At 44.5% G+C, this 25,818-nt stretch overlaps 1 protein-coding gene across 2 annotated transcripts in view; it reads right to left on the minus strand.

Annotated features, from left to right (window-relative positions):
• Positions 1-25,818, minus strand: part of LOC134336925 (protein CASP-like) — a 621,546-nt gene that overhangs the window by 25,107 nt on the left and 570,621 nt on the right. The window contains exons 17-22 of one of the 2 annotated variants that reach the window (XM_063031576.1): positions 22,611-22,714; positions 19,010-19,126; positions 16,108-16,191; positions 12,173-12,229; positions 12,013-12,093; positions 1,405-1,469 (exon numbers count right to left, since the gene is read on the minus strand). In XM_063031576.1, coding sequence (XP_062887646.1) covers positions 1,405-1,469; positions 12,013-12,093; positions 12,173-12,229; positions 16,108-16,191; positions 19,010-19,126; positions 22,611-22,714 — 508 coding nt within the window. Of the gene's footprint in view, positions 1-1,400; positions 1,470-12,012; positions 12,094-12,172; positions 12,230-16,107; positions 16,192-19,009; positions 19,127-22,610; positions 22,715-25,818 lie in introns of those variants that run through there. The other variant, XM_063031578.1, reaches the window with a different exon arrangement.

Here is a 25,818-nt window from a genome sequence, read left to right on the forward strand (position 1 = left end):
GGTCTTTATTCTTTGGAATGTAGAAGGTTGAGGGGGGATTTGATAGAGGTATTTAAAATTATGAGGGGGATAGATAGAGTTGATGTGGATGGGCTTTTTCCATTGAGAGTAGGGGAAATTCAAACAAGAGGACATGAGTTGAGAGTTAAAGGGCAAAAGTTTAGGGGTAACACGAGGTGGAACTTCTTTACTCAGAGAATGGCAGCTGTGTGGAACGAGCTTCCAGTAGAAGTGGTAGAGACAGGTTTAATATTGTGTAAAATTGGATCGATATATGGACAGGAAAGAGATAGAGGGTTATGGACTGAGGGCAGATCGGTGGGACTAGGTGAGAGTAAGCATTCGGCATGGACTAGAAGGGCCGAGATGGCCTGTTTCCCTGCTGTAATTGTTATATTCTTGTGGATAAAGTGTAGGGGGCAGTTTGCTCAGGAGAGCACGCGCAGAGCCGCCAGATACCGGCGCCATATTCAAATTCAGTATGGTTATATGGTTCCCCTAACCAACAAATCTCTATTACAATAGCTCGTCTCTTCTCCCCTTCTGAGCCACTGAGCAAGTCTCGATTCCAGAGACTGGAGCTCTGTGGCTTTCCTCTGCCCGGTCTTTCCCCCCAACAGTATCCAAAGTGGTATGCCTGTTGTTGAGGAGAATGGCCACAGGAGTACTTTGTACTGTGTGCCCTTTCCCCCTCCTGACGATCACCAAGATACCCGTGGCATGCAGCTTAGGTGTAACTACCTCCCTTTTCGCCCTATCAATCCCTCAGCCTCCTGAATGATCTGGAGTTCATCCAGTTCCAGCTCCAACTCCTCAACACTGACTGTTAGAAGTTGCCATTGGATGTACTTCTTCCAGTTGTCAGTGACACTGGAGGTCTCCCTGTCTTCCCACATCCCGCAAGAAGAACATCTCACTACCCTGTCTGGCACCACCTCTGCTCTAAATGTGCAATAAAAATTAAGAAAGAATAAATAATGAAAAAATACCTATTATGACCACAGCCTCAACTCCCCACTCCAATACTGGGCCACTCCCACAATGGTCACTCTGCTTAAACTTAACTTCTTTTTATTGGTCCTTGCAAAGTGTCTAATTATGCATAATTCAATGTGACCTTGGGACTCTGGCATGCAAAAAGTGCCAACTGCTCCCATTCGCTTCTTTTAAACTCTCTCCCCTTCCACTGTGGTGCACAAAACTTTCTATTCTGCACCTGATTTACCTTAGAAATTACTACAGCTGATTACTTATACAATGTCACGCTTTCTGCTGTCCTCCAATCACAATCAAAGAAAACTCTGCACAGAAAATCATCCCAAAGTTGGAGTGAACCTGTAGCAAGGAAGCAGCATGCTGTGATGAGAAAACTCCCGTTTTGGATACCTCTGATGCAATACTCACTTCTTAGCACAATAGGCGACACAGTCTCTGCCCACACTCTCACTCCAGGCCACCTTATACAACACCTGGAAAATAAAGGCATTCAGCTGAGAAATTCAGTGTCATTAACAAAACTCTGAATAAGATACCCAGCACATACTAAATGGGGATATTTTAAGAGAGTACTTCATACTGCAGAGATGCAGGCCATAATTTACAAACATTTATAGACTCAATCAGGAATATGGATTGGAAACCACAAACATTACACCCTGGTTGAAAAAAGAATCTAGGCAACAACAAAGGAACTACGGAATGTAAACTTGGTGATAGGGGGAAGTCTGGAATCATAAATCCCAATAGCAGTCACTTCAGCAAGAGTTCACTGATTATTATAAACCCGAAAAAAAAACTCCTTGTCTGTGTTGACTCTGGAGAAGGTCATTGAATGTACAGAATTTAGGGCAGAATTGTGATGCTCTAAAATATATCCACAGCGCAAAAGAGGAGATGCTGACAGGTTGGTGCTGATTTTGGATCCTAAGAGAGATCATTTGTAGAACACCTACGAGATGGCTTTTTTTTAGTGCAGTTTGCGGTTGAACCCACTAGGAGATTGGGTTTCATGTAATGAACCTAATTTGATTAGGAAGTTGAAGATAAAGCAGTGAACACAACATGATAGAATTCAGTGTAAATCAACCATGAGAAGCTAAAGTCAGATGTATCAGTACTACAGGGGAGTAAAGGGAATTACAGAGGTAAGAGATAGAAGCTGACCAAATTTGGTTGGAAGGGGACACTAGCAGGGATGACTGCAGAGCAGCATTGGCTAGAGTTTCTGGGAGGAACTGGGAAGGTGCAGGATAGATACATGCCAAAGAAGAAAAAGTATTCTAAGGACAGCGTAATGCAACCGTGGTTGACAAGGAAAGTCAAAGCCAACATAAAAATAAAAGAAAGGGCATATAATAGAGCAAAATTTAGTGGGAAGTTAGAGGATTGGGAAGCTTTTAAAAATCAACAGAAGGCAACTAAAAAGCCATAAGGAGTGAAAAGATGAAATACGAAGGTAAGCTAGTCAATACTATCAAAGAGGATTCCAAAAGTATTTTCAGATATATAAAGAGTAAAGGAGAGGTGAGAGTAGATATTGGACTGCTGGAAAATGCCACTGGATAGGTAGTAACGGGGGACAAGGAAATGGCGGACAAGCTGAATAAGTATTTTGCATCTGTCTTCATTGTGGAAGACGCTAGCACTATGCCAGATGTTCGGAAGTGTCAGGGGGCAGAAGTGAGTGCAGTTGCTATTACTAGGGAGAAGGTGCTTGGGAAGCTGAAAGGTCTGAAGATGGACGAAGAGATTGTGGAGGCATTAGTAATTAAATTTCAAGAATCAACAGATCCTGGCATGGTTCTGGAGGACAAGAAAATTGCAAATGTAACTCCACTCTTCAAGAAGGGAGGGAAGCAGAAGAAAAGAAACTATAAGCCAGTTAGCCCGACCTCAGTAGTTGGGAAGATGTTGGACTCAATTGTTAAGGATGAAGTTTTAGGGTACTTGGAGGCACATGATAAAATGGGCCAAACTCAGCATGGTTTCCTTAAGGGAAAATCTTGCCTGACTTATCTGTTGGAATGCTTTGAGAAAATAAAAAGCAGGACAAAGGAGAATCAATGGATATTGTGTACTTGGAATTCACAAGGCCTTTGATGGGGTGCCACACATGAAGCTGCTTAGCAAGATAACAGCCTGTGGTATAACAGGTTAGATCATAGGCTGATTGGCAGGAGGCAAAGTGTGGGAATAAAGGGAGCTTTTTCTGACAGGCTGCTGGTATAAAGGGAGCCTTTTCCGATAGGCTGCTGGTGACGAGTGGAGTTCCATGGAGATTCGTTTTGGGACCGATTCTTTTTACGTCATATGTCAATGATTTCGATGATGGAATTGATGGCTTTGTTGCAAATTTTCAGATGATATGAAGAAGGTGGAGGGGCAGGTAACTTGAGGAAGGAGAGAGTCTCCACAAGGACTTAGACAGATTAGGAGAATGAGCTAAGAAGTGGCAGATGGAATGCAGGGTCGGAAAGTGTATGGACATGGTAGAAGGAATAAAATTCCATAAGACCTTAAGATACTGGAGCAGAATTAGGCCATTTGGCCCATCGAGTCTGCTCCACCATTTCATTACGGCTGAATCATTTTCCCACACAGCCCAAATCTCTAACCCTGTATCCTTTCATGCCCTGACTAATCAAGAAACTATCAACTTCTGCCTTAAAGATACCCAATGACTTTGTGTCTAAAGCTACCTGTGGCAACGAATTCCGCAGATTCACCACTCTCTGAATAAAAAAGTTCCTCCTCATCTCCGTTCTAAAAGGATGGCCCTCTATTCTGAGGTCCCCTGGTCTTAGACTCTCCTACCATAGAAACATCATCTCCGTATCTACTCTCTTGAGGACTTTCAACATTCGATAGGTTTCAATGAAGTCACCTCCCATTCTTCTGAATTCCAGTGAGTAGTGGCCCAGAACAATCAAATGCACCTCATAAAACCTGTCTTTCAATCTGAGAATCATTTTCATGAACCTCCTCTGAACCCTCTCCAACATCACCACATCCTTTCTTTGATAAGGGGTCCAAAACTGCTCACAATACTCCAAGTGAGGCCTCACCAGTATGTAAAAAAGCCCTCAACATTACATTCTTGCTTTTCTATTCTAGTCCTCTCAAAATTAATGCTAACATTGTAGTTGCTTTCCTCACCACCGAATCAACTTGCAAATTAACCTTTAGGGAATCACTTTGCACCTCTTGTTTTTTAAGTTTCTCTCCATTTACAAAATAGTCTACTCTTTAATTTCTTCTACCAAAGTACATGACCATAAACTTCACAAAATTGTATTCCATCCATCACTTCTTTGCCCATTCTCCTAATCTGTCTGAGTCCTTCTGTAGCCTCTTTACTTCCGCAACACTATCTGCCCCTCCACCTATCTTCGTGTCGTCTGCAAACTTGGCCACAAAGCCATCAATTCTGTCATCCAAATCATTGACATATAATGTAAAAAGAATCCGTCCCAGCACAGACCCCTGTGGAACACCATTAATCACCAGCAACCAACCAGAAAAGACTCCATGTATTCCCATTCTTTGTCTCCTGCCAATCAGCCAATTCTTTATCCATGCTAGAATCTTTCCTGTAATACCATGGGCTCTTAACTTGTTAGGCAGCCTTGTGTGTGGCACCTTGTCAAAGGCCTTCTGAAAATCCAAGTACACAACATCCACCAAATCTCCTTTGTCTATCCTTCTTGTTATTTCTTCAAAATATTCCAACAGACTTGTCAGACAAGATTTTCCTTCAAAGAAACCATGTCTATTTTATCATGTGCCTCCAAGTACCCCGAAACCACATCCTGAACAATTGACTCCAACATCTTCCCAATCACTAAGTTCAGACTAACTGGCCTATTTCCTTTCTTCCGCCTCTCTCCCTTCCTGTAGAGTGGAGTGACATTCGCAATATTCAGCCCACCAGAACCACGCTGGAATTAATTGATCCTTGAAAGATCATTGCTAATGCCACCACAATCTCTCAGTCACTTCTTTCAGAACCTTGGGGTCTATACCATCTGGTCCAGGTGACTTATTTACCTTAGGACATTTGTTTCCCAAGAACCTTTACCCCAGTCACGGCAACTTCACACACTTCTGCCCCCTGACACCCTTGAGCTTCCAGCATACCGCTAGTGACTTCCACAGTGAAGACTGATTCAACATATTCATTTAGCTCATCCACCTTGTCTCCTATTACTACGTTTCCAGCATGATTTTCCAACAGACCTATATCTACTCTTGCCTGTCTTTTACATTTTATATATCTGAAGAAAATTCTGGTATCCTCTTTAATATTATTGGCTAGCTTACCTTCATATTCCATCTTTTGCTTCTTTATGATTTTTTTAGTTGCCTTTTGTTGGTTTCTAAAAGCTTCCCAATTTTTAACTTCCCACTAATTGCTGCTCTATTATATGTGCTCTCTTTGGCTTTCATGTTGGCTTTGATTTCTCTTGTCAGCCACAGTTGTGTCATATCGCCTTTAGAATACTTCTTTCTCAGCACTATCCTCAAAAAAGGGTAGACTATCTCTAAACGGGGAGCAAATTCAAAAATCTGAGGTGCAAAGAGTCTTAGGAGGCCTCGTGCAGGATTCCCTGGAGGTTAACTTACAGGTTGAGTCGGAGGTGAGGAAGGCAAATTCAATGCTAGAATTCACTTTCAGAAGACTAGAATATAAAAGCAATGAATTAATGCTGAGGCTTCATAGGGCCTTGGTCAGAACACACTGGAATATTGTGAGCAGTTTTGGGTCCCTTATCTAAAATGCATGGCTGAAGTATTGGCACAGGGGCAGGGATTCAGATTTCTGGATAACTGGGACCTCTCCGGCCGCTCCGGTGAATGATATCTGTTATTTGTCAAGTAGGATCCTGATTTGATGGACACAGACGTGAGAGCACAGAGGAACATCTGGAAGAAACTTCTGAAATGCCTTCTTCGCTGCCGCTGCTACTGTGTGATCCAGAATCTCTGGAGGAGAAGGCCCCGAGTCCTCGGCTTTGCTTTTTGCTCGGTGGCCGGGGCAGGGTCGAAGCGCTCAGCAGAGGATGGTGCTCGGTGTCGGAGGCTCGAAGTTTTCGGATGGACTCAGAGTCGGCTGTGGTTGGGTGCTTCCAATGCATCGGCAGTTGCGGGTGCCTGAAGGTTTATGGCAGGGAGAGTTTCTCCCTTTTGCCACCTGCTATCGAGACTATCGGGAGTCGATTGGAACTTTGAGACTTATTTTTTACCATGCCCATGGTCTGCTCTTTATCAAGTTATGGTATTGCTTTGCACTGCTGTAACTATATGTTATAATTATGTGGTCTTGTCAGTGTTAGTCTTTGGTTTGTCCTGTTTTTTTTTGTGATATCACTCTGGAGGAACATTGTATCATTTCTTAATGCATGCATTTCTAAATGACAATAAACGAGGACTGAGTGTCCTCATAATCTAATATAATCTAATCTTCCGGGGCAGGTGTAACCTGTACAAAAGGGACGGGTTGCGCTTGAATCCAAGGGGACCAATATTCTTGCAGGCAGCTTTACTAGAGCTGTTGGGAGTGGTTTAAACTAGTATGGAAGGGGGATGGGAACCAGTATGACAGAGCTGAGGATGAGCCAGCAGGTTTACATAGAAACAAAGAAAACCTACAGCACAATATAGGTCCTTCGGCCCACAAAGTTGTGCCGAACATGTCCCTACCTTAGAAATTACTAGGCCTACCCATAGCCCTCTATTTTTCTAAGCTCCATGTACCTATCCAAAGTCTCTTAAAAGATCCTATCATATCTGCCTCCCCCACTGTTGCCGGCAGCCCATTCCACGCACTCACCACTCTCTGCCTAAAAACTCACCCCTGATATCTCCTCTGTATCTACTCCCCAGCACCTTAAACTTGTGCCCTTTTGTGGCAACCATTTCAGCCCTGGAAAAAAGCCTTTGACTATCCACACGATCAATGCCTCTCATCATCTTATACACCTACAAGTAGATGATGGGTGTAACATGAACAGAAGAACAAGCCAATGATTGGGTTCAAATGCAGACAGAGCAAAGAGCTGAATTATACCACAGAAGCAAAATTCAAAAAGGCGAAAAATGCAGGACTGAAGCTGCTGTACAGAAATGCCTGTAGCATTCGGAATAAGTTGGATGAACTCATGGCGCAATTAGAGATTGGTCAGTATGATGTTGTGGGCATCACGTAGTCCTGGACATAGTTGGGAGTTTAACATCAAAGGATATACTTTGTACCGGAAGGACAGACAGGAAGGCATAGGCGGTAATGTGGGTCTGCTGAAAAGAAATGGAATTATATCTTTAGAAAGAGGTGACATAAGGTCAGAGAATGTTGAATCTTTGTGGATGGAGTTAAGAAGCTGCATGGGAAAAAAAGAACATTATGGGAATAACAACAAACAACACACATCAAAGTTGCTGGTGAACGCAGCAGGCCAGGCAGCATCTATAGGAAGAGGTACAGTCGACGTTTCAGGCCGAGACCCTTCGTCAGGACTAACTGAAGGAAGAGTTAGTAAGAGATTTGAAAGTGGGAGGGGGAGGGGGAGATCCGAAACGATAGGAGAAGACAGGAGGGGGAGGGATGGAGCCAAGAGCTGGACAGGTGATTGGCAAAAGGGATATGAGAGGATCACGGGACAGGAGGATTATGGGAGGATAATGACAGGAGGATTCCCAACATTATGGGAATTATATGTAGGCCTCCAAATAGTAGCCAAGGTGTGGGGTTGAGATTGCAAAGGGAACTGGAAAAGGCATCTAATAAGGGTAATGTCACAATTGTAATGAGGCACTTCAAATATGCAAGGGGTTTGTGAAAATCAGATTGGTGGTGGATTGCAAGATAGGGAATTTTTTGAATGCTTATGAGATGGCTTTTCAGAGCAGGTTGTGCTGTTTGGGGAAAGGCTATCTTAGATTGGGTTGTGTAATAACCCAGATCTTATTAGGGAGCTTAATAGGCAGTGATCATAATATGATTGAATTCATACTGCAATTTGAGAGGGAGAAGCACAACTCACATGTATCGGTAGCACAATGGAATAAAGGGAATTACAGAGGCATGAGAGAGGAGCTTGCCCAGGGTGGATTGGAGGAGGATACTGACAGAGATGGCTGAGGTTTCTGGGAATAGTTCACAAGGCGCAAGAAAGATATGTCCCTAAGGAAGAAGTTCTCAAATGGCAGGGCTAGGCAACCATGGCTGACAAAGGAAGTTAAGGACTGCATAAAAGCCAAAGAAAAGGCATATGGGGTAGCAAAAGTGAGTGGGAAGTTGGATGATTGGGCAGCCTTTAAAATCCAACAAAAGGCAACTAAAAAAAAATATTAAGAAGGGAAAAGATGAAATATGAGGGCAAACTAGCCAATAATACAAAGCAAAATATTAAAAGTTTTTTCAGTTATATAAAGAGTAAAAGGGAGATGAGAGTTGATATTAGACCACTGGTAAATGATGCTGCTGAGGTAGTAGTGGAGGACAAATGAACTTATTAAGTACTTTGCTTCAGTCTTTACTGTGGAAGATACTAACAGTATGCCAGAGGTCTGAGAGTGTCACGGAGCAGGAGTGAGTACCTTTGCTATTACAAAGGAAGAAGTGCTAGGCAAACTCAAAGGTCTTAAGGTCGATAAGTCACCTGGACCAGAAGGACTACATCTCAGAGTCCTGAGAGAGTTTGCTGAAGAGATTACAGATGCATTGGTCATGATCTTTCAAGAACCACATGATTCTGGCATGGTCTCGGAGGACTGGACAATTGCAAATGTCACCTACCCCAGTCTTCAAGAAGGGAGGAAGGCAAAACAAAGGAAATTATAGGACAGTTAGCCTAACCACAGTGGTTGGGAAAGTGTTGAAGTCTATTATTAAGGATGATGTTTTGAAGTACTTGGAGCTTAATGATAAAATAAATCAAAGTCAGCATGGCTCTGTAAAGGGAAATCTTGCTTGACAAATCTGTTAAAGTTCTTCGAGGAAGTAACCTGCAGGGTGGACCAAGTGTATGTCATTTACTTAGATTTTCAGAAGGCATTTGATGAGGTGCCACACATGAGGCTGCTTAACAAGATAAAATCCCATGGCATTACAGTGAAACTACTGGCATGGATAGAGGAATGGCTGACAGGTAGGAGGCAGCAAGTGGGAATAAAGAAGGCCTTTTCTGGTTGGCTGCCAGTGACTAGTGGTGTTCCTCAAGGATTTGTATCGGGCGGCTACTTTTTATATTGTTTGTCAATGATTTAGATAATGGGATTGATGGCTTTGTGGCAAAGTTTGCAGATGATACAAAGATAGGTGGAAGGGTAGGTAGTGCTGAGGAAGCAACGCAATTGTAGCAGGACTTAGGCAAATTGGAAAAATGGCGAAAAAAGTGGCAGATGGACTACAGTGTTGAGAAATGTATGATAATGCATTTTGGCAAAAGGAACAAAATTATCAAAATGGGGAGAAAATTCAAACATCAGAGCTGCAAAAGGTCTTAGGACTCTTCATACAGGACTCCCAGAAGGTTAATTTGCAGATTGAGTCCGTGGTAATGTGGCATTTATTTCAGGGGCATAGAATATAAAAGCAAGGAGATAATGCTGAGGCTTTATAAGACACTAGTCAGGTTGCACTTGAAGTATTGTCAACAGTTTTGGCCCCATATCCCAAAAAGAATGTATTGTCATTGGAGAGAGTCTACAGGAGGTTCACAAGGATGCTTCCAGAAATGAAGGGGTTAACATATGAGGAGCATTTGGCAGGGCCTGTACTCACTAGAAATTAGAAGAATGTGGGGGGAATCTCACTGAAACCTACTTAATGTTGAAAGGACTACAAAACGTGTATATCGAGAGGATGTTCCCTTTAGTGGGGGTATCGACAACTAGGGGGCACAAAGTTGAGTGGTGACCTTTCAGAACAGAGGTAAGGAGGAATTTTTTTAGACAGAGAGTAGTGAACATGTGGAATGCTCTGTCACAGACGGCAGTGGAGGCCAGGTCCGTGGGTATATTTGAGGTGGAAGTTGATCTCTTCTTGCTTGGTCAGGGCATCAAAGGAGATGATGAGAAGGCAGGTATATGCAGCTGAGTGGGATCTGGGATCAGCCATGATGGAACGGCGGAGCAGACTCGATGGGATGAATGGCCTAATTCTGCTCCGATGTCTGATGGTCTAAAGGACATGCTGTCATTGTGGAGGTTCAAAGAGGTTCTGAAAGGCTTATCATATGGAAGCTCTGGGACTGTACATGCTGGAATTTAGAAGAACTTCAAACCTTTCATATCTTGAAAGGCCTAGATAGAATTAATGTGGAGTGTATGTACCCTAAAGTGGGAGAGTCTCGGACCAGAGGACACAGCATCAGAATAGGGGCATGTCTGTTTAGAATGGAGATGAAGAAGAAATTCTTTACTTACAGGGTGATGAATCTGCAAAATTAGGTGCTACTGGCAGCTGTGGAGGCCAGCTCATTGAATGTACTTAAGGCAGATAAGTCAGAGCATGAAAGGTTATGGGGAGAAGGCAGGAGGAAGGGAAATGGATCAGCCATGATCAAGTGGTGGAGCAGACTCGATGGGCCGAATGGCCTAATTCTGCTCCAATGTATTATGGTTCTAACACTGGACAGGCCATTTGCCTAAAATGTTGTGCCAATCTTGATGCAATTTTATGTACAGTCAGTTTATGGACATACTATCAATCTCTCCATATAAGCTATCTGATGTATTTATATTTATTGTGGATTTTTTATTATTATTGTGTTCCTTTATCTTATTGTGTTTTTTTGTGCTGCATTGGATCTGGAGTTACAATTATTTTGTTCTTCTTTACACTTGTGTACTGGAAATAACATTAAACAATCTTGAATCTTCAGATGAAATGGCCTCTTCCTGAGCATCAACCATATCCCTCCCTACAGTTCATACTGTTGCATCCATCTAAAAGCCCCTTAAACTCCACCAAAATGCCTACTTCCACAAAGCACTTGTAACACATTCCCTGCACTCTGTGTAAAAACACCACCATGCTTTTGAACTACTCCATCTTGAAAGCATATCGTTTTGTGTTTGACATTCCTACCTTGGGGGAAAAGATTCTGTGTACACTATCTATGCCTCTCAAAATTAAAAAAAGAGCTCTGTCAGGTCTCCGCTTAGCCTCTGACACTCTGGGAAGAACAATCCAAGTTTGTCCAACCTTTACTTCTAGCTCATCCCCTCTAATCCAGACAGCAACCTGGTAAACTTTTTCTGCACAGTCTTTACAGTCTCCTTGTCTTCTCTATAACGGGGGGTGATCAGAACAGCAGACAATATTCCAAGTGTACTCTGACTTACATTATATATAGCCGCACCATGACTTCCTTACTGTTATACTCAGCATCCCTACCAATGAAGAAAAGCCTTTGTTACCTCCTTGTCCACTTGTGTAGCCATCTTCAGTGAAGTCTGGACATAGACTTCAAGATCGCTCTGTACCTCAGTGCTAATAATGGGTCTACCATTACCTTTATACTTTCTCTTTTCATTTGCCGTCCCAAAGTGGAATACTCACACTTGCCCAAATTAAACTCCATTCTCTGCCCATATCTGGAACTGATTTATATCCCAATATGTTCTCCGATAGTCATTCACACTGTCCACAACCCCACCATATCTTGTGACAACCACAAGTTTGCCAATCCACCATTCTACATATTCATTGAGACACAATCACTATTAACACCATTAATCACAGACCTCCAACCAGAATAATGGCCTTCCAACTCCTACTCTCTGCCTTCTATGAGCAATTCACCCTGCATCCCATGCATCTTTTCCTTCTTGTTCAACCTACCCTGAGGAACCTTATCAAATCCCTTAATACAGTCCGGGCCAATATCATCCACTTGCTTTCCCATCAACATCCTCACAATGTCCCCTAGGTATCCAATCAAATCCCGTGAGCATGTGATCAACTTCCTGTCACATCCCCGAAAGCATGTGAAGTTAGAATCTACTCACAAGGAAGACAAGGCAGTGTAGCAGCAGAGTATAGAAAAAGGCGATGGTCCGAGCCAATTTGCTTGACAGGATGATGCGGCCCTTGAATAAAGAAGAAACTTAGACAGTGATCAGAATGCATGAGTTCCCCGATTTGAACACAGTTGTGGATTGTACTCACCATGCTAAGGGTGGCCTTGTCCCAGGGGCTGAGGCTCAGGTACCTGCGCTGGCGCTCCTAGAAAACAGTGAACACATTTCACAACAAGGTTCACAGGGCTGAATAATTAACAACAAAGAAGTAATATGTTTCAAATGTGCACTTTCCATGGGATATTTGGGTAAAGAGTCAGCAGGTGAACTTTAAAGGTGACTGCAAGGCTAAGTTTCATATATATATATATATAGAGAGAGAGAGAGAGAGAGAGAGAGAGAGAAAGAGAGAGAAAGAGAGAGAGAGAGAGAAAAAGAGAGAAAGAGACAGACACACACAAAGGTGGAGATAGAGGGACATAGAGAAAGAGAGAGGGAGTGGGAAAAAGAAGGGGAGCATATGAGAGAGAGAAGGGGAGAGAAAGAGGGCAGAGAATGCAGAGAGAGGGTGGAGAGGGGGTGGGAAGGAGGCAGAGAAAATGGGTGGAGAGAGAGAGAGGGGACAGAACGGAGAGGGGGGTGTGCGGAGATGGAGGCTGGATAATGGGGGCGGAGGGAGCGGGACAGAGTGAGGGGGTGGATGGAGAGGAGGGTCGGAGAGAGGGTGTCAGTGTGACCAGGAGCGGAAGGAGAGGGAGAGGGGCGAGTGAGGGGTGTGGTGTGAAGGGGTGATGAGGGGGGCGAAGGAGAGGGAGAGGGGCAGAGTGAGGGGTGTGGTGTGAAGGGGGTGGAATGAGGGGGGCTGAGTGAGGGGGTGTGGTGTGAAGGGGGTGAATGAGGGGGTCTGAGTGAGGGGTGTGATGAGAAGGGGGTGGAATGAGGGGGGGGCTGAGTGAGGGGTGTGATGTGAAGGGGGTGGAATGAGGGGGGCTGAGTGAGGGGGATGGTGTGAAGGGGGTGGAATGAGGGGGGCTGAGTGAGGGGTGTGGTGTGAAGGGGGTGGAATGAGGGGGGCTGAGTGAGGGGTGTGATGTGAAGGGGGTGGAATGAGGGGGGGCTGAGTGAGGGGTGTGGTGTGAAGGGGGTGGAATGAGGGGGGCTGAGTGAGGGGTGTGATGTGAAGGGGTGGAATGAGGGGGGGCTGAGTGAGGGGGGTGATGTGAAGGGGTGGAATGAGGGGGGCTGAGTGAGGGGTGTGATGTGAAGGGGGTGGAATGAGGGGGGCTGAGTGAGGGGTGTGGTGTGAAGGGGGTGGAATGAGGGGGGCTGAGTGAGGGGTGTGGTGTGAAGGGGGTGGAATGAGGGGGGCTGAGTGAGGGGTGTGGTGTGAAGGAGGTGGAATGAGGGGGCTGAGTGAGGGGTGTGATGTGAAGGGGTGGAATGAGGGGGGGCTGAGTGAGGGGTGTGATGTGAAGGGGTGGAATGAGGGGGGCTGAGTGAGGGGTGTGATGTGAAGGGGTGGAATGAGGGGGGCTGAGTGAGGGGTGTGATGTGAAGGGGTGGAATGAGGGGGGCTGAGTGAGGGGTGTGGTGTGAAGGGGGTGGAATGAGGGGGCTAAGTGAGGGGGTGTGATGTGACAGGGTGGAATGAGGCGGGCAGAGTGAGAGAGGGAACAGAGAGACAGAGACAGCAGAGTTATGGGTGGACTGACAGGGAGAGGCAGAGTGATGTTCAGGAATATGAAGTGAGGGCAGGTGGTAGGTGCTTCCAGAAAGATTTCTTCTCACAGTATGCAAATAGCCCAACCAGGGAAGGATGTGCACTAGAGTCTGTATTTGGAAATAACCCTGGTCAGATGATCTGTTACAGTAGGATAGCATTTCGTAATCATAACTCATAACTCAGGAAGTAATCACAACTCAGTAAGTTTTAAGAAAATTATAGTAACCATACCATAGGACAGTTGCGGAATGTATTAAACCGTGGGGAGGGGGATGTGAGGGGAAGGCAGGCTAATTACTCCTAGGTGATAGGTAAGAGCTGGGAAGAGTAGATTAGCTGTGGGTTTATTGAATAAATTCAATCAGACGTGTGAGTTTTTTAAGGGTCAGCTGGTCAGAATCCATGACCAACATGTTCTTGTGATGAAGTTTTGAGGACACAGATGCTGAAAAAAATTAGTCAAAAGAAAAAGGAAGCAAATGTAAGGTTTAGGAAGCTGAAATCATACAGGACCATCCAACAGGGGTGTTATTTTGACTGGAGGTCTGTGACCAGTGGGCTTCTACAAGGATTAATGCTGGGGCCTGTGTTTTTGGGAAACATATGACCATAAGACATAGGAGTAGAATTAGGACATTTGGCCTGTCGAGTCTGCTCCGCCATTTAACCATGGCTGATCCTTTATTCCCCTCCTCAGCCCCACTCCCCAGCCTTCTCCCCATAACCTTTGACACTGTGTCCAAACAAGAACCTACTGAGCTCTGCCTTAAATACACCCAAAGACCTGGGCTCCACAGTTACCTGTGGTAACATACCAAACGATAGGGACAAAAATGCAGATAGGCTGACTAGTAAATTTGTAGATGTCATGGAAATCGGCAGTGTAAAATGAGATCAAAGGATACAGCTGAAACTAGATCAGATGAGAATACGGGCAGAAAGGGTGCCATAGTAGGGTAGCAGTTCGCATGCTCAGGGTGTATTGGAGCTCAGGGTGTATTGGAGCTCAGGGTGTATCGGAGCTCAGAGTGTATCGGAGTTCAGAGTGTATCGGAGCTCAGAGTGTATCGGAGTTCAGGGTGTATCGGAGCTCAGGGTGTATCGGAGCTCAGAGTGTATCGGAGTTCAGGGTGTATCGGAGTTCAGGGTGTATCGGAGCTCAGAGTGTATCGGAGTTCAGGGTGTATCGGAGTTCAGAGTGTATCGGAGCTCAGGGTGTATCGGAGTTCAGAGTGTATCGGAGTTCAGGGTGTATCGGAGTTCAGGGTGTATCGGAGTTCAGAGTGAAATTCTGGTGCCCTGTGTAAGAAAGTTTGTACATTCTTCCTGTGCGCGCATGGGGTTCCTCCGGGTTTCTCCACAGTCCACAGATGCATCAGTTAGTCAGTTAATTTGTCACTGTAAGTTGTCCTGTGATTAGGGTAAGGTTAAGTCTGTGGCTTGCTGGGCGGTGCTGCTCAGTGGGCTGGAAGAGCCTGTTTTGCACTGTATCTCTAATTCATGAACTAATTGATTAATTACTTAATTAATTTAAAAGGCAATGGAGATTAATCCATGGACACGTGTGAGGTGTTGCGCTTTGGGAGGTCAATTGTATGAGACAAGTATGGAGTAAATGGCAGATCTTTTGTAGACTGGGTAGTACAGAAGGTGTAAGGAATGCTTGCCTTCATTGGTCAGTGTTGAGTATAAAAATCAGGAAGTCATGTTGAAGTTGTGTCAAACTTCGGTTCGGCCACATTTGTAGTTCTGGTTCCGTCTTACAGGAAGGATGTGGAGGCTTTGGGAGACAGTGCAGAAGTTCACTAAGATGTTGCCTAGAGTAGAGAATATTAGCTTTAAGAGATTGTTTGCTCTGGAATATCAGAGGCTGAGAGGAGATGTGATAGAGGTTTATAAGATTATGAGAGACATAGATAGCGCAGATAAAGCTTTTTATCTGATGGGGGAATGTTAAATACTAGGGAGCATAGCTTGACGGTGAGAGGGAGAAAGTTGAAAGGAGATGTACAAAGCATTTTTTTTGTATACAGAAGAGTGCCAACTACCTGGAATCAGATAAAGTATTGGAAGCAGTTACAATAGCGACATTTCAGGGGCATCTAAACTGACAGGTGACCAGGCAGGGAATGGAGGGATGCGATTTGTTTAATCTGGGAACATTGTCAGCACAATCATGGTGGGCTGAAGGGCCTGTTCTTGAGCTCCACTGGTCTATGTTCTAACTCCAGTTGGAGGCCTTGAACCTGCTCCATATTCATCAACTTTAAGACCTCATACGTCTGCTAACGTTATTTTGGTGCATCTTACTCAAAATTATAATACATGTTAAATAACGTTGTGCTTTTAGAATGTCCAACCTTCCTGCTGAAAGAGGCAAATGGGTCTAGGCGCTCTTCATACTGCGAGGAGTAGCGCAGTTCGGTGTCATCGCTGCTGGAGCCCTGTGGAGACAACAGCCAATATCAGAAAATACAGCAGTCGTTCTGGTGTGTGACCGACCAGTTACAGTCAGTGTTCATGGCTGGGGCACAGTGCCGGCATTTTGGGCCGCGACACGGTGCTTTGATCAATGAGCTAATAGACTTTCTCTTGTCAGATCACATTTATCCACGTACTCAAAAATGTCCTATATTTTCCACATTTTTTTATTACACAGAAGGATACCATTCCAATTCTTCTGAGTTTATTTTGGCTCACGTGGAAGTCCTGTTCATTATTAATTCTTCCTGTCATCCATTTTCCCGCATTATATCAACTCTGCTAGATTCTATCATTCATCTTCCCAGTGGGAACCTGCATGACTTTGAGATGTGGAGAAAACCAGGGCATTGGAGGAAACACTAACCCCTGCACACCACTGACTGTAGTACTGGCAAGTCCCATCGATGACTCCCTCACTGACCCCTACTCACACGACCTCCTCCATGACCCCCACAACGACTACCATAACACATACAATGGCTGCACTCATCAAACACCTTTCACATTTACAAAGATTGGTAACACCAGCATAGGAAAGAAGAAATTAAACAATGGATTCCAGTTAATTGGGCCATGGATTAATTGGGGCAGCCATTTATTTGGTACAACTCTTAAAAATTTGGGACAATATGCCGCTTAATTGGGGTAGGAGACTGTTGCCGAACAATTTCTAACTAGTGTCAGTTGTTTGCATTTGAGTGGCCATTAGGCACTACGCTGTGCTTAGAGCAATAAGCATTTAAATAGTATCATTTGCATTTGTTTGTGTTCAAACAGCAGCGATTCTTTTCACTGACAAATGGCAAGAAATATGCAGTGAGACAAATTGGAATTGTTTTGCTCACCAAAGTTTCAAGCATTCAGGCTTAAGGCTGATTTATACTTATACGTACTAGCTTACGCAAGTGGGCTACGCCGTTGTGAGCATTTATACTTGTGCGCTGGTGTGTCTGCGTCACTCTGCAATTCACCGCCAAAACGCTAGTTGGCGGTGGGGTTTCTATGCCACTGTGTTGAGTTTCTTCGTGTTGAAACTCAACACGAAGAAACTCAAACTTCAAACAATGGCGACTGAAACTGAAGGAGGGTGAATTTTCTGTGCTTGTCCGGTCACTGAGAGACACGGAGGAGGAAATGCATTTCAAATATTTTTGGATGTCAGGAGGTAGATTTGATGATTTGGTTCATTGCCTCCAACCATTTATTTTGCATCAGTGTATGCACAGTAGACTCAGAGATTGGCAATCACCATTCGAGTTTTAGCTTCAGGTGGAAGTCAACAGGCTGTAGCAGCTAGCTACAAACTGGTGTCAAGCACAGGGTCCTCCATAATTTTGGAGGTCTGTAAAGCTTTATGGAAAGCATTGCAGCCAGAGTTCCTTCCCCGCCCTTCAGTCGCCCAATGGGAAGCTATTGCAGCGTAGGAGGAAATGCGATGCTACCAAGCGGACCAGTCACAGTTGTTTTGGTCTGCGTCGCCGCGATGCGTAGTTACATTTTGGGAGAGGTGTGCATTAGGCTACGGCGTACATTTGACGTACAAGTATAACTCAGTCTTTAGAGTGCCAGAAACAGCCGGGAGTGTAAATGAAACAATTTCACTACTTCAATAAGTTAGGAACTATGAAGGTATTAACAATCATCTTGAATGTTACAATGAAAATGAAGATTTCTAAACCATTGTATGAAGGCAGTCCATTATCTGCACTCGGTGTCTGTGCTGATTTTGTTCATCTACAGTGAATCAAAATACCACGGCGGATGAATTCCTCTGTTGATAACTTTTAAGAACTAATACAGAGCTTTATAGTACTTTAGAGGTATTGGTAGTGTTCTAAATTGTTCTGTACTTCATTTAAATACATAAATTGTTACTCAATTAAACAGTAGTTTGCCTTTTTTATACGCTTTAACTATTTCCATGAAAGTTCAGCTAATTGGGGCAGACATTTAAATTGGACGAAAATGTACTGGTTCAGTCATGGTTCAATTAACAAAATCCAGTGTATAAAGAATTTTTAAAAACTTTACATTTATAAAAGTAAAAAACCCACGGTCAGTGATAAGACTTAAGTCATTAATACTGCTTTGATGAGCTGCAGTGATGCAGCGACATGCCTTCTTCCCTTTACAGCTGCGGAGTTAGCATCGCTCAGGGAGCTCGGTAAAACCTCAGGAAGGTGCAGGATCTTGCAGAGCAATGTTGTGCTCCTTAATGTACTGAAAGTGGCAACACAAATAGACAGGCTGGTAAAGAAGACACATGGAATGCTTGCCTCTTTGGTCGGGGCGTGAATATAAATGTTGGTAGTCACGTTGCCACTTTGTAAAAATTTGGTGAGGCTGCATTTGGAGTGTTGTGTACATTTCTAGTCACTGGAGAGGATGCAGGTGTGGTTCACTGGAATAAAGCTTGGATTAGAGCGTATTCGCTTTAAAGAGAGTGTGGACAAACTTGGACTGAAATATTTTTTCTTCACACACAATGGTAGGATCCAGACGAAGTGGTAGAAGCAACACTTCACAGGCATTTAGACAAGTGCGTGAAGGGGTAGTGGGTGGAAGGATTTAGACCATGCGCAGACAGATGTGCACCATGGTCAGCACAAACATCATACGCTGAAGGACCTGTTCTGTGCTGCACTGTTCTATATTCCGAGATCTGGCAGTCAGATGGAAGACCTGCCCTTGCTTTCCCCTTAAACATGAGGAGGGCTGGTGGCACACTGTGAATGCCACAACCTGCTTCAGCTACCATTTAGAAGTATTTGTACTCACTCTGCCAGAATAATTTTGCAAAAACTTGATCTTCTCATACAATTTGATGTTGTCAGCACGCAAGTTGTCCAATTCATTCTGAAGTGCATGTATTGTTTGTTGCATCATGTGATTGTCCTGGAACACAAAATGGAAGACTGAATCTTGGAAATAACCCAAGAATATAGATGTACAAAATGACTGTCCTGCTTTACATTTCACTGTTCACCACTGGAAATTAAGTCATAGAGTAATGCATCACAGATAAGGGCTCTTCGGCACAACAAGTCCACGGTGATCACAGTGCTCACCCAGCTAGTTGCAATTTCCTGTGTTCGGCCAATACCCCTCCAAGCCCTGGCCCTGCGTGTACTTCTCAAATAATAAGATTGTACCCACCTCACTCACTTCCTCTGGCAGCTTGTTTCATTTGCTCACCACTCTGCATGAAAAAGTCCCATTTAAATCTTTCCACTCTTTGATTTATGGCTATTCCCCTCAAAAATAAGTAAACTGCTTTGGATACTCTTGTGGGGGATGACCTCCCGGGGGAATGCCACGCACTCCCCTGGGAGGTCTTTACAGGCACTGAGTATGGGTCCATGGTGCAAAAGGGAAAGAGAGAGAGAGAGAAGGGAGTGGTGGTGATGGGGACCCAATAGTGACGGGAACAGGCAGGAGAGTTAGATATGGCCCTTGTGGCTAAAGGGATCAGGGGGTATGGAGGGAAGGCTGGTACAGGGTTCTGAGTTGGATGATCAGCCATGATCATACTGAATGGCGGTGCAGGCTTGAAGGGCCGAATGGCCTACTCCTGCACCTATTTTCTATGTTTCAATGTCTATGTTTCTACGAGATTCTGTGGATGTGAACGGGACAGCCGGATGGTATGTTGCCTCCCAGGTGCCAGGGTCAGGGGCGTCTCAGATCCCGCCAACAACATTTTGGAGAAGGAGGGGGAGCAGCCAGATGTCTTGGTACATGTTGGTACCCATGACATAGGAAGGAAAGCAAAGAGGTCCTGAAGAGATTTAAGAGAGCTAGGTAGAAAGCTGAGAAGCAGGACCTCCAAAGTAGTAATTTCTGGATTGCTGCCTGTGCCACATGCCAGTGACGGTAGAAACAGGGTGATTTGGCAGATAAATGCGTGGATGAGGAGCTGGTGCAGGGGGCAGGACTTCAGGTTCTTGGATCATTGGGATCTCTTCTGGGGGAGGTATGACCTGTTCAAAAGTGATGGGTTGCACCTGAACCCGAGGGGGACAAATATTCTCGCGGGCATGTTTGTTAGAGCTGTTGGGGAGGGTTTAAATTAATTTGGCGGGGGGGTGGAACCAGAGTGATGGGTCTCAGGTTATGGATGGTAAGAAAGTAAAGATAGTGTGCAGTCAGACTGTCAGGAGGGCAGGGAGATGATGGGACATAGTCGCAGCCAACAGGGTGAGTATCAAATCATTAGGGATGCCAAATCAAAAAGGGTAACAAATACAGCACTCAAGGTGTTACATCTCAATGTGCGGAGTATAAGAAATAAGGTGGATGATCTTGTTGTACTATTACAGATCGCCAGGCATGATTGAAACATATAAGATTATTAAGGGATTGGACATGCTAGAGGCATGAAACATGTTCCCGATGTTGGGGGAGTCCAGAACTAGAGGCCACAATTTGAGAATAAGGGTTAGGCCATTTAGAACGGAGTTGAGGAAAAACTTTTTCACCCAGAGAGTTGTGGATCAGTGGAATGCTCTGCCTCAGAAGGCAGTGGAGGCCAATTCTCTGGATGCTTTCAAGAAAGAGTTAGATAGAGCTCTTAATGATAGTGGAGTCAAGGGATATGGGGAGAAGGTAGGAACAGGGTACTGACTGTGGATGATCAGCCATGATCACAGTGAATGGCGCTGCTGGCTTGATAGGCCAAATGGCCTACTCCTGCACCTATTGTCTATTGATAGGTGGGGCTACAACTAAAGGTCATGGGTTAAGGGTGAAAGGTGAAAAATTTAAGGGAATCATGAGAGAAAACTTCCTTCATCCAAAGAGTCGTGAGAGTGCGCAATGAGCTGTCAGTGCAAGTTGTGCATGTGGGCTCTATTACAATATTTAAGGGAAGTTTGAATTCGTAGATGAATGGTAAGGGAATGGAGGGCTAGGGTCCAGGAGCAGGTCAATGGGAGTAGGCAGTATAAATGGTTCGGCACAGACTAGGTGGGCCAAAGGGCCTGTTTCTTTACTGTAATTTCCTTGACTCTATGAGGAACTTTGCTGAAAGCTTTACTAAAGGCCATGTGGACAACATTCACTAGCACACCCTCATTAATTCCTTTTGTTGCCTCCTCCTCACGAAACTCAATCACGTTTGTAAAACATGACCTTTCCCACATAAAACTATGCTGACCTTGTCTAATAAATCTGTGTTTTTCCAGACATGAATAATACCTATCCCCAAGAATCTTATCATATAACCTCTCCCTCAATGTCCAAAAAATCGAAGAGCTGATTGTGGATTACAGGAGGAATGGAGGCTTGTCCCAATCAACATCAAAGGGACTGTATCTGAGAAGGTGAGTAGTTCAAGTTCCTTAGTATACACACCATGAAAGATCTCATCTGGACTGTACAAACCAGCTGTGTGGCAAAATAAGCACAACAGCATCTCTTCCACCTCAGGCGACTGAAGAAGTTTGACATGAGCCCCCAGAAACTCTAAGCCTTCTATAGGGGCACGATTGAGAGCATCCTGACTGGCTGTATCACTGCCTAGTACAGGAACTGCACCAACCTTGATCGTTGGGCACTGTAAAGAGTGGTACAGACAGCCCTCACAACATACTGGAGGAATCGGGCAGCATCCGTCCTGACGAAGGGTTCCGGCCCGAAATGTTGACCGATCTTTTCCACAGATGCTGCCTGACCTGCTGAGTTCCTCCAGCGTGTTGTGAGTGTTGCTTTGACCCCAGCATCTGCAGATTATTTTGTGGGTACAGATAGCCCAGCGCATCTGTGGAATGTGAAAATCCCTCCATTGAGGACATTTCCAGCAGCAGGTGCATAAAAGAAAGCCTGGAAGATAATCGGGGACACCAGTCACCCCAACCATAAACTGTTTCAGTTGCTTCTGTCTGGCAAATGGCATCACAGCATTAAAGCCAGGACCAACAGCTTCTTTCTACATGTCATTAGGCTTATAAATTCATATGTCTGTAACAGAGTCATAACACAAAGATTTTTATTCCCTCATCTTGTGGGACAGATGTAACACTGAAATAAATAAATACAAATCCAAAATAAATTTGAATAATTTCCTTATCAGTGATGTGAAGTTCACTAGCCTATATTTCCTGGCTTGTTTCTACTGCCCATCTTAAACAAGGGAATAACACTGCCTATTCTTCAGTTCTCTGAGACCTTGCTGTGGTAAAAGGAAATACAAAAAATCTACAGCAAGTTACCAATAATCTCCCTTTTTGCCTCTCAATAGTCTCCCAAAGAATGACAGCAACTGGATGGGCTTCCGAATTGCTGTTTACTTGTGTGGTTCTAACAGATGTGTAAACATGGTCGTTTCGAGGGTTAGCACTACCCAGCAGGATAGTTTCTTTAAGTTCTGGCATTTACGTACAGATTCCAGCTGCTGGTTTCTGGCTCGGAACCTTTCTCTCTGACTTGAAATAATGGAGAGCAGCGAATCCATCTGTCCCTGTGGAATCTCTGAGCTTGGATAGGCTGCAAGGCAAAAATAGATTGAATCAGTAAATCTCCTTCACATGTTTAAAATATATCATATACCTCTAACCTGGAGTTGTGGCCACGTGTATTCTGCTGATTTCTTCTATCCACTCAGCTCTTCCTCCTCATCTCACACTCAACAGATTCATCACCAGTAACGTGCGGTGGTGAGTATAGGAAGAGTGAGGTGGAGGATGAATGCGTGGCTGAGGGATTGGAGCAGCGATTCAGATTTCTGGATCATTGGGACCTCCTTTGGGACAGGCTGTGACCTGTACAAAGAGGATGGGTTGCATTTGAATCTGAGGGGAACCAACATCCTGGCAGGGAGGTTTGCTAAGGCTACTGGGGAGAATTTAAACTAGATTTGCTGGGGGGTGGGAACCGAACTGAAAAGACAGAGGAAGGGGAGGTTGGCTCACAAATAGAGAAAGCTTGGAGACAATGTGAGAGGGAGGATAGGCAGGTGATAGAGAAGGGATGCGCTCAGACCGATGGTTTGAGATGTGTCTATTTTAATGCAAAAAGTATCATGAACAAAGCGGATGAGCTTGGATGAGTTCTTGGAGCTATGATGTTGTGGCCGTTACAGAGACTTGGACAGCTCACGGGCAGGAATGGTTTCTCACAGTGCCAGGCTTTAGATGTTTCAGAAGGGACAGGGAGGGAGGCAAAAGAGGTGGGGGGCATGGCACTGCTGATCAGAGGGAGTGTCACGGCTGAAGAAAAGGAGGAAGTCATGGAGAGATTGTCTATGGAGTCTCTGTGGGTGGAAGTTAGAAACAGGCAGGGTTCAATAACTCTACTGAGTGATTTTTATAGACCACCCAATAGTAACAGGGATATCGAGGAGCAGATGGGGAGAAAGATTCTGGAAAGGTGTAATAATCACAGGGTTGTCGGGGTGGGAGATTTTAATTTTCCAAATATAGATTGGCATCTTCCCACAGTAAGGGGTTTAGATGGGGTGGAGTTTGTTAGGTGTGTTCAAGAAATTTCCTGACACAATATGTAGATAACCCTACAAGAGGAGAGGCTGTAATTGATCTGGTATTGGGAAATGAACCTGGTGAGGTGTCAGGTCTCTCAGCGGGAGAGCATTTGGAGATAGTGATCACAATTCTATCTCCTCTAACATAGCATAGAAACATAGAAACCCTACAACACAATACAGGCCCTTCAGCCCTCAAAGCTGTGCCAAACATGTCCTTACCTTAGAAATTACCTAGGGTTACCCATAGCCCTCTATTTTTCTAAGCTCCATGTACCTATCCAGGAGTCTCTTAAAAGTATTCACCTCCACCACCGTCGCCGGCAGCCCATTCCACGTACTCACCACTCTCTGTGTAAAAAATTTACCCCTGACATCTCCTATGTATCTACTTCCAAGCACCTTAAAACCGTGCCATCTCATGCTAGCCATTTCAGCCCTGGGAAAAAGCCTCTGACTATCCACACGATCAATGAATTGGAGAGGGATAGGAACAGACAAGTTAAGAAGGCATTTAATTGGAGTAAGGGAAAATATGAAGCTATCAGACAAGAACTTGGAAGCATAAATTGGGAACAGGTGTTCTCAGGGAAATGTATGGCAGAAATGTGGCAAATGTTCAGGGGACTGTTGATAATCTAGTCGAAAAGAAAAGCTTACGAAAGGTTCAAAAAACTAGGTGATGATAGAGATTATAAAGATTATAAGGCTAGCAGGAAGGAGCTTAAGACTGAAATGATGAGAGACAGAAGGGGCCATGAGAAGGCCTTGGCGAGCAGGATTAAAGAAAGTCACAAGGTATTCTACAAGTATGTGAAGAGCAAGAGGATAAGACATGAGAGAATAGGACCAATCATGTGCGGCAGTGGAAAAGTGTGTATGGAACCAGAGGAGATGGCAGAGGTACTTAATAATTACTTTGCTTCAGTATTCACTACAGAAAAAGATATTGGTGATTATAGGGATGGCTTTACAGCAGATTGAAAAGCTTGAGCATACGGACATTAAGAAAGAGGATGTGTTGGAGCTTTTGAAAACCATCAAGTTGGATAAGTCTCCGGGACATAGAACATAGTACAGCACAGTACAGGCCCTTCGGCCCACGATGTTGTGCCAACCCTCAAACCCTGCCTCCCATATAACCCCCCACCTTAAATTCCTCCATATACCTGTCTAGTAGTCTCTTAAACTTCACTAGTGTATCTGCCTCCACCACTGACTCAGGCAGTGCATTCCACGCACCAACCACTCTCTGAGTAAAAAACCTTCCTCTAATATCCCCCTTGAACTTTCCACCCCCTACCTTAAAGTCATGTTCTCTAGTATTGAGCAGTGGTGCCCGGGGGAAGAGGTGCTATCCACTCTATCTATTCCTTTTAATATCTTGTACACCTCTATCATGTCTCCTCTCATCCTCCTTCTCCCCAAAGAGTAAAGCCCTAGCTCCCTTAATCTCAGATCATAATGCATACTCTCTAAACCAGGCAGCATCCTGGTAAATCTCCTCTGTACCCTTTCCAATACTTCCACATCCTTCCTATAGTGAGGCGACCAGAACTGGACACAGTACTCCAATTGTGACCTAACCAGAGTTTTATAGAGCTGCATCATTACATCACAACTCTTAAACTCTATCCCTCGACTAATGAAAGCTACCACCCTATTAAGCTTTCTTAACTACCCTATCTACCTGTGAGGCAACTTTCAGGGATCTGTGGACATGTACCCCCAGATCCCTCTGCTCCTCCACACTACCAAGTATCCTGCCATTTACTTTGTACTCTGCCTTGGAGTTTGTCCTTCCAAAGTGTACCACCTCACACTTCTCCAGGTTGAACTCCATCTGCCACATCTCAGCCCACTTCTGCATCCTATCAATGTCTCTCTGCAATCTTCAACAATCCTCTACACTATCTACAACACCACTAACCTTTGTGTCATCTGCAAACTTGCCAACCCACCCTTCTACCCCCACATCCAGGTCGTTAATAAAAATCACGAAAAGTAGAGGTCCCAGAACAGATCCTTGTGGGACACCACTAGTCACAACCCTCCAATCTGAATGTACTCCCTCCACCACCACCCTCTGCCTTCTGCAGGCAAGCCAATT

Source organism: Mobula hypostoma, chromosome 23 (genome assembly GCF_963921235.1).
Source record: "Mobula hypostoma chromosome 23, sMobHyp1.1, whole genome shotgun sequence".
In the NCBI taxonomy this organism is placed as follows: Eukaryota; Metazoa; Chordata; class Chondrichthyes; order Myliobatiformes; family Myliobatidae; genus Mobula; species Mobula hypostoma.